The sequence below is a fragment of the Rhea pennata genome, chromosome Z, assembly GCF_028389875.1.
Source record: "Rhea pennata isolate bPtePen1 chromosome Z, bPtePen1.pri, whole genome shotgun sequence".
NCBI lineage: Eukaryota > Metazoa > Chordata > Aves > Rheiformes > Rheidae > Rhea > Rhea pennata.
The window spans coordinates 35,922,770-35,935,354 of NC_084702.1; the positions used below are offsets into that span (position 1 = coordinate 35,922,770).

A 12,585-nucleotide genomic window follows, 5' to 3' on the forward strand; every position below is an offset into this window, starting at 1 on the left:
AAGCATAGCTAGGGCTTCCAAGTGCAATGATTTGCGGAATGAGAATCTTGAGCAAAACTCACTTTGCCATGTACGCCTAAAGATTTTTAATTAATACAAAAACATGACTTAACACTCAATACAGAAAGTATTATGCACAATCTAACCCAAGCATCTGTGTTAGGATACTAAAAGTGAAGTAGGCTTCATTTTGATTCAAGGCTTCCCTTACCCTCCCCTCTACTTACAATCAATAGCAAGATTAAAGCTGCAGCCTAGAGTGCTAATACATTCTTCTTAATCCATCTGTTACAACTCAGACTGCCAATACATTTATATTTTTCTCTTTTTCTTTGCCTTGCTGGGAAGGATGGCAATAACATGAAAACTCTATTTTCATAATTCTTTAAAAAAAAAAAAAAGTTTGAAAGGAGAGCAACTGCTTCTCATACACAATCCAGAGCATGAAAAAAGCTGGCTTTTAGCAATAGTAATTCAAATTTAAGACCAGCATTTCTATTCCTTATAAAATCACATTTTCAAACTACCATGCACCTACATGTTCCCAGGTTGTTTTTCATATTTTTATTTTTAAAAGTTAAGAAAATTACTATAACGATGATTTTCTTGAGAAAGTAGTTAATAGCAGTTAAAAGCAGTTAATAACTACCTTCCATAGTTACAATCAGGTAGCTTTTACCCTCATTTCATGAAATAAAAAAACAATCAAATTGAGCATCAGAACCACCACCAAGAACTAATATCATAAATGAAATTAAAACCTAACTCTTAGGCCTCAGTTGGTAATCCTATATTGGTAAGAAATCAGGAAACTCACCTGCTGAACATATTGTAAAGGCACTGGGGTTGCCTGGGTAAAAGCCTCCAGATGAATTCCGTGAACTGGATCCTCAATAATCAGACATCCTATGTCAAACCACCTGCAAGGACACGCAAGTTACTTCTGAGCAGTACTAAGTATTACCTGACTGAAGAACAGCATGTTAACAGTTGAATTCCGACTCGCCCATTTTATCTTACTTCGGTAGCAACTCCACATAAACGTAGATACATGCAATAATGAGTTTTATCAATGTGTTCAGATACTTTTTCAACTAATATATAATAAGAATAGTACAATAAACATAATTTAAAATACATGCAGATCACAAGAAAGCAAGAGAAGCAGGTGAGGATATGTACAGATAAATTCAGAAATTTATTACGCTACAGTCTTCGTGCAATCTTTGTTAGAGTAAGTATTTCTCGTTAAGATAGCCTCTATCAAAAAATCCTATTTTTCATTATTGTTCTATGTTCAGAAGATGTTATTGGTATGTCTAATCTTATTACAGTCATTTAAATGGTCTATTCAGAGAAACAGTTCTGCATCTTTCAGAAAAGACAGTGCATGTTCCAGTAAAGGCTGTTGAAACAATACCTGAAACGTTTCCCTGTCTAGCTTGCAGAAACATCAAACCATTTCTCCCTATCAACAAAAAACACTGAGATGATCCAAAAAAAGAAATCAAGGCCAACCATTAACTTATTTTATTCAATTCCCATAAGAGTTTTACATCTGAGTCGCCACAGGAGAAATATTCTCCAGGGAAAGCACAAGCACAAAAACAAGGCCAGGAATCCTTATATAAAATTAAGAAAGGAAAATATTATCACAGTTTTTGTTTTATATATGTGTGTGCACGCACATATAAATCTTCACTTTAAAGAGTAGAATACCAAAGTGGGATGCTGCTAATATGAGAACAAACATGAAGACTCCAATTTTAGTAAATGATTGGCTGGGCCACATTAGTTTCATATTAGAGTAAGTGCTCACTGGAGTCAGAGAGGAAGAGGTATTTTCTTGCATCTTTGTAGGGAACAGAGCACTGGAATGCTCTGTGATAGAGGACTACTCTTGCATGCAACTATGATAGACTTGAGAAAGGTTCACAGTTAAAGATATCTTGCTTTGAATTAATAAGGGAATTAGACTCTAAAAGGAAGCATACACACAAAAAGCTTTGCAATCTTCCCTGAAAACAGTATTTGGGATATGAAACTGGAAAGGGAAATTATATCCTTCAGATACCTGAAGCATAACTGACAATTTCAGCTGCAGGCAGTGACTGATGCGTTAAAGTGTTAGAGGCAAGGGAGCTCCCAGGACTGGTGCATGGTTACCTGGAAACTCTTCTTTCCATCGAACATGGAAAAGTACAATCAGGAGTATCAGTAAAACACCGACCAAATCTCCAAGATTAGAACCGTAATGCCGTAAGACCCATTTCAGAATCACTATTAATCATTTGCTAGCACCATGACCTATCCATTCCATTGCAAAAGCAAAGGGTCAAAAATACTTCAACTCTTTCTCATAACACCAGGCAAGGAAACTTTCAGTATCTCCCACTGTATCAAAGTTAAAGCATACCTTAAGTTTTCCCTTGTTTCTACTGTAAGTTTGATACTGTACTGTATCAAAGTTTAAAACATTCTTGGGGCCTGTAATTTGTGGACAGAAGAGCTAGCATTCCTTCCAATGAGACTGAAGTCCTGGGTCAGCTCCTCTATTTTGAATACTTTAGACAATATTTGCACACTTAGGAACAAGTAAATTCAAAGGAAAAAAAGTTATTTTGAAACACAGATCTTGTTGTCATAGCTACTCCTTTGTGGAAATATGACAAAACGTCTCAATCAGACAGGAATATGGAAATAAATACTAAAAAGAAAAATTAAAACACTTCCTAATTCCATTTACTTTAGAAAATCCATCGTCCATTTTCCACTGAGAATACTAAATGTACAGATTTCTACTAAATGTAGAAATGGAGCAAGAGCAGAGTAAGTGTCAAAAAAGGCATCAAAAAAAAGCAAAGATTAAAATACTATTTGTCTTTTAAAGAAATAGTATTAAGAAAAAAAACATGACACTGTCTAATGTTTTGGAAATTAAAAAACTTCAAAAATTGTCAAAAAACATGTTAAAAAACCAAGTTGTATCATGATATTTGAAAAACAATTTGTCTATGAAGGAAAACTGAAAAAAGTACACACTTGGTGAAAGGAAAATGGATCATGCACTGAGAAAACCATATTTACTACAAATGCCAGAACATCTCCCAGTATACTTTCTGAATTGAATACAGTTTGAGTGTGAGTAACAGCGAGGTACTAGCCAATTTCCAGTTTCTACAAATTCTTATTTTTTTTTCTCAGATCCATATAACTTCATCATGTTTTCATACTGTGGATCTTGATAAACCTGACTTGCCTGTTAAACCGTCAAGACTCTCTGGACAAAGAGCTGAATACCACCACCAAAAATCAAGTCTGCAAAAGCAATACTGTAGACAGACAGTTTCTCTCCTTTCTTCCACCCGAAGTGATACTGCTAACAATTCTTTATAAGTCCCCCTGAGCCAATAAAGAAAATTCCATTTCCTTCCCTCCCAGGGAAACATTCAAGGTTCTCACTTGTCAGGAAGCAATTCCTCAATGAAGTTTTCTACGGATACTGCAGGCTGTTTTTCATGTATTACTCCTGTCCGACGCAAGCTGTCTATCCTTTCTTGGGCTCCCTAAATAGTAACACAAGCTGTTAGACAACATTCTCTGAAATCCATCACAGTACAATACTTAAAGAAGAATAAGTAGAACTTTAGAGGAATGTACTTTTCATGCTAAGTAGAACATATATACCAGAGATTTGAAAAAGTGACTCTTATTCTGAAGTAAAACAAAAAAAAGTATAAAAATCCAGCGCATTCTGGAATTTCAAACACACACACACAAAGAAAAACTAACTAAATATTTCTGGCTTGTTATTTTTTCCCATGACAGAGACTTAGATTAGTATGTAAAGAATTCCCAATCTGCAACTGTATCAAGTTTCACAATCAGTTAGTGTCAGGATATATTTCTGTTACTCACACAGACATTCTTACAGTTTAAGATTTGGCTAGTTTTGCTCCTTTACGATGCAACGGCTTTGGATCAACTTTGTAACACCAGAGGAGAGAATCTCTCTCTCTCTCCAAGTAAGGTTTAAGAATCAATCACTCCAAACCTGTTATCACCTGAAGTTGTAATAGCAATACTACTACCACGAAGAAGTGGCCAAACTAGTACAGAAAAGTGTATTATATTCTCCTTTACTTCAACATATGATTATATCAGCTAATACATTACTATGAGGATAGGCTTAACTCTGTGAACATTGCCCCAGCTATTAGGAGAATATACCTCCTTGCTAATGTGCAAATGATTCGCTTGCATTTAAGAATTAGGGTATTAGGCAGTTTTTGCAGGTTTTTCTGGCTAGTAGACAGGAGGTGGTTGCACTTATGCACACCCAAAGAACATCAACGTTTTTAAAGGCTTGTGAAACAGCCTTTGCAAACCTCTGCTCTGTGACAGCACAGCTGTGCAGTTGTGCAGCAAGCTCCTACTTTTCAAGGTTAAACCAGTTCCATAACCCACTTCATCCATACAGCCACACAACCAGCTGTTGCCGTTTACAGTCTACTAGCATTAAATGTAGGAACAAGCAGTCAGAAAACAACAGACTTCAGCTTTGCCACTGAAGAGACACTGTTTGGATCACTGTTTGACATGCCTGTTCCTGGAGTAAGATTCTATCCAGAGGAAGCAAAACTCAGTGCAAGGACCAGATCTCAACTGCAGAAACTATGCATCTACCATAACAGCTTTTTTTTTTTTTTGAACTCAATAATTTTGAAGATTTTGCACTATAGTAAAATACATTGGTTTTTACTGACATCTTCACACACATCTAAAGACAAAAAGGAAATCAGAATGACTAGCAAAGCACAGGCATTCAACTCCCATTAAACATTCCATAAAACATTCATCTATTTTCTCTGTGCCAGTTCATATGCTGACATTACAAATCAGCTGTACCTTCACTAAACTGCAGGGTTATCTTACAAACTGCTAACATACATCTGTCTGGAAAGACCCTCGTGACACGCGTTGACCAAATTACCTTAGATCTTTGAATTAGAGGGGAGAATCTGAACCTCAGGGCCTCCCCAGGTTTCTAATATTCTCAAAATGCTGTGCTGGCAACAGAATGACGACAAGACTAGTAGACTTTGAAACTACAGTGTTATGACAAAGTATGCCACATGGAGTGGTAAACAACGACAATATAAAAAACTGCGTATTTCCACTCTTCGTTTGCTGTGAATGAGTTTGCAGGAGATCCAATTATCCAGATGGCACAAAAGATTTACTATTTCTCTAAACTGATTTTCCTTTTATGAAAAATGATTCCTCTGGATGAACTTTTCCACTCTCTTTGCATTGGAGGTAATCTCCTTTCAATGCCTTTAGTGCTGCTATATATCTACTTACTTTTAATCCAGCAGCATAGCCCACAGGCTGTGGTGCAATGTTAGACTGTGCAGCCTCTCCAGTAACAACAGCCATTCCAAAAACTTCTTGAAAGGCATCTCTAATTGCTGCAACTTTTACTTCTTTATTAGAAGTAACCACTATGTCTAGTTCTCCCCCACTTCCTGTAAAAAAGAAAAAAAGAAAAGATAAAGAAAAAAAAAAGATTATATATATATATATATATATATATAAAAACTGGAATGAGGTAAAATACATTATACAAACATACACGTACACCCTTGTTCCAGTTACACAGCTAGTTCAAATACATTCTACATCTTAAAGTATGCTTCAGTTGGTCTCTTTCTCACATGCTGTACAAAATTTCATGAAGTAACTAAAATTAAGAAGCAAGAGTGAGGCAACTAGCTAAGTATTTATACTTTGTAAGAAAGCCAACAGGAACTGATGGTTGTCCAGCGTTCTGGAGGGGGGGGAAAAAAAGCCAGATCATTGATTTGAGAAGACAATTCATGGATTTGGGAAATAATTTTGCATCCATTTTTGAAGAGTTCTGTTCTGTAGAGTGGTAAGTCATGTTGGTAACACAGATACTCTTCCTTATGACAGGACCAAGAAAACAGATTCATTTCACAAAAAAACATCAAGTGCTTAAAATTGACCAAATCTTTTAAGAATTTTTAAGGCAACTAAAAACTAACCTATAACAGATATTAGAACAGTAATTTCACCCCTCCTTTGTGTTCTGCACCAGCAGAACATAAATCTATGCTCTTCTGAATTCAAGATAGTCACATATCAAAAGCATGTCTTCATTCATTACAGAATACTACAGAAGAGGAAGGAAATTATTACATGCACAAAAAAAATTCTGACTGGATCTGTCAGGTACTATGGGAATACAGGCATATTAAACCCTAAAATACGAGAATCAGATACTTAAAAATTCAGAGACAGCTGTTACATCAAGTTAAGCTCTGCTTCCTGAGCACAGGACTTCATTACACCTTAGATACTGTAAGTTGAAATGACAGCTCCACATATAATTTTAATATTCTCTGTCCCCTTTCATTACAAAGGCATTCATTTTTATGTTTATGTTGTAACTAAACATTTTTTGTACAAACCAAAAGTTTTCCAATCCAGGTGTCTGCTTCAGACTGAAATCCTCACAATGTGAGGGAGAAAAAACTTCAGCTGTTTTCAGAAAAGAGATTTCAGAAACAGTATTTCATCATATTAAAACTTTCAAATATCTCATCCAGACGCTTTAGTGCTTCCAGGCTTTGGTGTTAAGCATCTGAAATTTGTTCAAAATTGTAGCAGTTGTGAAAGACAGAAAAAGCAGTCGTTTGCTGTACAGGACATGACTTTTGTTGATCCCAGAAATGTTTTCTGGGAGGAAGTGAACACTAAGTTTACGAATCTCTGCTCTACTCCCACAGCCTGCAACTAAAAACTAAATGCAGTATACTAACAGGCAAGATGTATACAAAAGCCTTTATTTTCAACATGATTTGAGAATATTCTGAGAACACCACAGATTTCACTTACCCTGAACTGAATCTTACAAACAAAATTTTTTATTAAAGACTTCCTACTTTTCACAATGCTATCCTATCTGATGAATACTGCATCAAACTGCTCAAATCAGATTGTGACAAATCCTGCTTTAAAAAGGGACTGTTAGGGCAAACATTAACTACAGCTCCCTGAACTATGCATAATCAACATTTATTGTAGCTTTGCATTGTCCCCAGCTCCTCTTTGTCAGAAAATACTTTCTCACTCGTTGGCAGGCCTTCTCAGTGCTTTCATATCCCACTACCTCTCCATTAGTGGGTGCTGGGATGTTTTCACTTAAATTTAAGACCATTAACTACTATTCAGTAATTAGGTCACCTTCTTTTATTCCACGTATTGTCAGCTGCAGCAGTACAGCAGTAAAACCACACAGTTAGCTGGATCACAGAATAGGTCCAGCTGAAAAATTGCCCAGAAAAACAAAAAACAATATAAAAAGTTATAGTTACTTCTCAGCCAAATCAGTTTCCTGATCTGCTTCATTTACATCCGGACAAAAGCCTGTACTGGCACAACTAAGAGGGAGGACCGCTTACGCCAGTACTATGGGGTAGGGAGCCACTCTGGTCCCATTATGCCTTTAATTTAATGTATTAATGAAGTAGGAATCTCAGATCACTTCTGAAGTGGCACATAATGTATCCCACAACAAAACCCCAAACAAAACAAACAAGAAAACCCCCACAAACTTGAATACCACAAAGATTCTCCCTCCCAGGAATTTTCAAGCTGTAACAAAAAAGCAATACTTTTCCTTCCAGGCTCACCACTCAGCAACACTTCAGACTTCTTCACACTTTTTAAATTTAAACTATCCTGCTAACTGAATCAGGAACTATTTCAGACTTGCCAAATTTCCTAAAAATATTATCAATACTATCTGACTAGAAAAGTGAAACAGCTGCAAGACAGGTGGAAGCCTCAAAAACAAAGTAAATACCTCTGTCATAGAATCATAGAATCAGTAAGGTTGGAAGGGACCTCTGCAGATCATCTAGTCCAACCTCCCTGCTCAGCAGAGTCACCTAGAGCATGTTAGACAGGGTTGCATGCAGGCGGGCCTTGAAGATCTCCAGAGAAGGAGACTCCACAACCTCTCTGGGCAACCTGGTCCAGGGCTCCGTCACTCTCACAGGGAAGAAATTCCCCCTCACGGTCAGGCAGAACTGCCTGTGCTTCAATTTCTGCCCATTGCCTCCTCTCCTGTCACACGGGGCAACTGAAAAGAGTTTGTCCTCGTCCCCTTGACACCCTCCCTTCAGGTACTTGTACACATTGGTTAGATCCTATGCCTCTGAGCCTGTCTACTGTCTTTGGGATTCTTTTAATCTTAACGTGGTGTCCTACACAGTAGTCTTCAAACATGCCAACTGACAGGATTGATAGGGAGGGTATATTTTAAACTCACACTGTAAGATGACAACAGGCTCAAACAGAGAAACAGTAGAAAAAAGATAAGCACATGGAACTTAGAGAAGATCTCCTCCTCTTTTTTCCTTTAGAATTTCCTCATCTTTCACAAGTTGTACTAAAGGAATAAGACTGTGCAACTGTCTAAATTGTAGTGGAACACAAAACAAATGTAATTCAAGAGAAAGTGAAAGAGCCCTAAACCCCTACCAGAGTGATGTGTTGGATAATACACTTCAGAAATCAATACAATATTGTGACTTCAAATCAACACACCACATGTGCAAGTGTACAAGTACTGTGGCATATTTATCATTTACTACTACTCTGACCTATTTATGATTTACACCTGTTACTCAAAAGCTTGTCACAAATACTTACTGATATACGGAGCCATGCCAGGATCCAGCGTTGTGATCATGGTCTCTACTGAATGTTTGGTTTTATCAAGAACAGACTTGACCATGGGATTCCCAGCTACACCCTAAATTTAACAAACAGATTTGCATATTTAATCTTCTGCCTTTTCCCCCAAACTCCCCAAATATTATCACCAAAAAAAAAAAAGTAGTCCACCTCCACCCTTCAAATATCAAGCTGCTTTGGGTTTTCCTCACCACATGTATACTCTGTAGCACCTACTGTATGGCAATCCTCAGCACAAATGTCCCAGAAGGTGACTATCATTCTGTGTGACTCTTCAGTTGCAACCTATAGTTCAATCACCATCTTTATTATCATCTTCTGCATTAACAGATTACTTAAAGGATTAACAATTAACATCCCTGTCAATGATAACAGACAACACACTTGAGCTAGTCATATTCTGGGACCAGAAGCCTCAAGCATAAAGTTGTAGGTTCCCAATGTTAGCTATAGGTATCATCAGACTAAGAGGCTGGATTTAGACTGTGCTAACTTAAGGGAAGAATCTCTTTTCTAACCTTTTAAAAGACAATAGGATCTATTTTTGAATGGCCTATTATTAATGAACGTTTCTGGAGCAACGGAGCTGAAAGTTCTCAATTTATAAATAGATTCTAAACAATACTGGAAACATGTTCTACATCCTCCAGCCAAATTGTAAGCGGAACTGCTGACAGACTTAAAAGTTCATTAAATACGAATACAAATACTGTCCTGCATCTTGCAAATAATCCTAATGAATGTCTGCATCTCTTCACTACAGTTTACATGAACTCAGATAAGATCACAAGATGAAATAAGAAAGACACCAACATTGAATCACTGAGATATAAGGAACTGGAAATTGATTTACAGAAACCTTATATATAATTTCTTTAGTAAACAGACTGCTTTAAATCTATTATTAAACCTACATATGCTTATATTTACTTCACTAAAGTGCAAACATTACACAGGACAGCACCATACATGTACATTTTTCTACAAAGCGCTTGCTTAGTACACCTACACAGTATTTCATAGAACTGCAGAATTAGAGAAGTTATTTTGAGATAATTTGCTGCTCAGCAAAACTTTCTTCCTCCCTGAAGTATGAATGTTTTATATTTCTTTGCTGCAAGTTTAGCCAACAAAAACTCCACATTCATAAAACTAGTGAGATATTGTATAACTAGTAATAAGGACCACCGTATCTCATGCCTCATGTTGAAGTGTTTTGCTGCTGGGTCCAGGTATTCCCACCATTGTGCAGAGCACTAAGCTTGAGGGCAGAATTTGGTAAAGAAAAACTGAACAACTACTAACCCTAGCACAGTTACGTTTTTTCATGTCAGACCCCACTACAGGCATTCATTTTTCACGTACACAACCCCCAAGATTTTTCTGAACGGTAGTATTCATTGCATAATACATTCTTGTGGTTTCTCACGTACAAACAGGAGGCCATCAAGGACAGTACAGTTATATCCCTTCTTCAGTTCTCTCACAATTTGAGGTCTGCCTGTTGTCTGAACAGAAACTGAGGGCATGCAGTGCCCTCAGCCTCAGTGAAATCCACAGCATCAATGAGATTAGGGAGCTCCAGCTCTAGCATCTGTCTGACAATGCAGAGGCAAACACTACTCCAATCATCACTTCCAGCCTGCCAGCCTGCCTGCCTAACTAGAAGTACATTGTTACACATCTCACAGATAATCAGGCTCCTCAGCAGCAGGAAGATGCTTCTTCTCCCTGCAGAAGATGCCTTTATATTCATTAGCCTACCGCGAAGAGGCAGAAATAATCTGTAATTTTATACCAATGCAAAAAATCAAGTTACTGCAGTATTGTGAGCCAAAACGCAGCTAAGTTTGGAATTTCCACTGACTTGATATAAATTCAAACCTCAAATTCAAATGAGGAATGCTTTCACGATGACAGACTGTAAATAGAAGTCTTTTGGAAATTGTGTCCTGACTATCTCCCTTGCTCCAAGGGAGAAATATTCAAACCATCAGGTACAATGACTGCAAGCACAGTATTAGTATCCAAACTTCTCTATGTTGTTATACCTAAGCAATTTTGGAACTGCTGTGAGACTGCTTAGCCTTCTTTGACAGATTCAAGGAACTGAGCCCGCTTCATTCAATTCTAGCCCACTACTTAGTCAATTTCAGGCTTTCGGTCTTGAATATTACCTAGATTGAAGGAAATCTGGACTGAAGACTTGCAACTTCTTCAGAAAACTGGGGGGAGGGCAGCAAAGGTTGTTCAGACTATTTCAGGAGTAGGAAGAAGGCTAACTGTGCTAAAAAAACGCTAGCATTGAGTACTAGTTGGTCTAGATTTTGGCTGATCTTTGAAAGATGCAGCGTCTGATATTTACACACATCCAGAACCTGATGCCTTCAGTGTAATTAACAAGTTCTCATTCTTCCACCTTGGAAACTCTCAACAAGAGGTCAGGAACACTCCAAAGGTGGAATGCTTAAAAACTAAATTTGGGTTTAAGTATTAATACTGATGTTCAAGATACACACTTTCTCCAAGAACAATGACAAGATACCCTTTGAATCTTACTGGTGTGCAGGCAACAGTAAGGTGATGGTGTCAACTAATTTGTGAGTGCTAGTACTTTCAACAGGGCAATAGAATCATGTCACAAGAACAATGTTTTCCTGTGGAATGCCACCATTCACTGCAAACATCAAAGGTAAGATGGAGAGAAGTATTCTCTCTTCTACTAGCATCAACCATATTCAAGAGGACATTATTATTTAAAGAAAGAAAAACATATTTTCATTATCGTAAGATGACATGTCTCCCTGAAAAGGGCAGTGTAACAACTGTGCTTTCACTGTACTGATGAAGAATTAATTTAGATTTTTAAGACTGTATCATTGTCAAGAGATGTACCACTGAAGCCAGGGCTAACAGTCTGCCACATCAAAACCACTTCTCGCAGCTTTGCATGTTCTAAAGGTCTTGAAAAATCCCTCCAAGACTTTGCATTCCTGTTGGGATACCAATCTTTGTTCTCCATTCATATTTACTACAAGTTAGTACAGAAAATGCCGTTGCTCCTGAACACAATTCAGTGTTCACGCAGAGCCCTTAGATCTTTTTGCCACAATCTTCATGATGCTACTCAGAGGTGTCATTTGTCACAGCTCCAAACAGATAAGGCTGATGGAAATCTACTAGTAAATTTTGCTGTTTGTTTCCTCAGGCTGATCAGACTGCGCTATAAGGAGCATCTGCTTTGTACTATACAATTCGTGACTTCTAGTAGAGGAGAATAATCCTACAAAGTATCTTAGACACTTTTCAGGTAAACTTCCCCTTGGCAGAAGAGATACTTATTTGTCTCTCACTGAAGAGGTTGATCTGCTACAGAATAGAAAGAACTTGTATCCCACAGAAATCAACTTCAGTTCATTAGGAAGTGATAAAAAAGAGTATCTAAAGAAATCTGACCAGGTACATCATCAGCTTACTTCACAGTGACTGGATTCAGAAAGAGATAAGAATTAGTTCTTAGAGCCTTCTAGAACCTTAAAGAGTTTCTAAAGCTCCACCTGATTTAAGAACCAGTGATAGAATCTGTTAAGTATGCGTATCTTCCTGTCACAAGCACTAAAATGAACCTAAACATCTACATTTATGCAGTCCTCCTTCCAAATAAAGGAAGGGCAAAAGCACAGCCTCAGCAAACACTACTATTAGAAAAAGCCACCTTGCACATGAGGCATAAGGAAAAAAAAATAGGATTGATATTGACACACATTTAAAAAAAACAAAAAACACTATGCCCTATTA

General features: G+C 37.4%; 1 protein-coding gene across 4 annotated transcripts in view; it reads right to left on the minus strand.

Annotated features, from left to right (window-relative positions):
• PRRC1 (proline rich coiled-coil 1) overlaps window positions 1-12,585 on the minus strand; it is a 30,326-nt gene that overhangs the window by 4,783 nt on the left and 12,958 nt on the right. For all 4 annotated transcript variants that reach the window (XM_062599485.1, XM_062599486.1, XM_062599487.1 and 1 more), the window contains exons 5-8: window positions 8,743-8,845; window positions 5,365-5,528; window positions 3,463-3,566; window positions 818-920 (exon numbers count right to left, since the gene is read on the minus strand). In XM_062599485.1, the coding sequence (XP_062455469.1) occupies window positions 818-920; window positions 3,463-3,566; window positions 5,365-5,528; window positions 8,743-8,845 (474 nt within the window). The remainder of the gene's footprint in view (window positions 1-817; window positions 921-3,462; window positions 3,567-5,364; window positions 5,529-8,742; window positions 8,846-12,585) is intronic.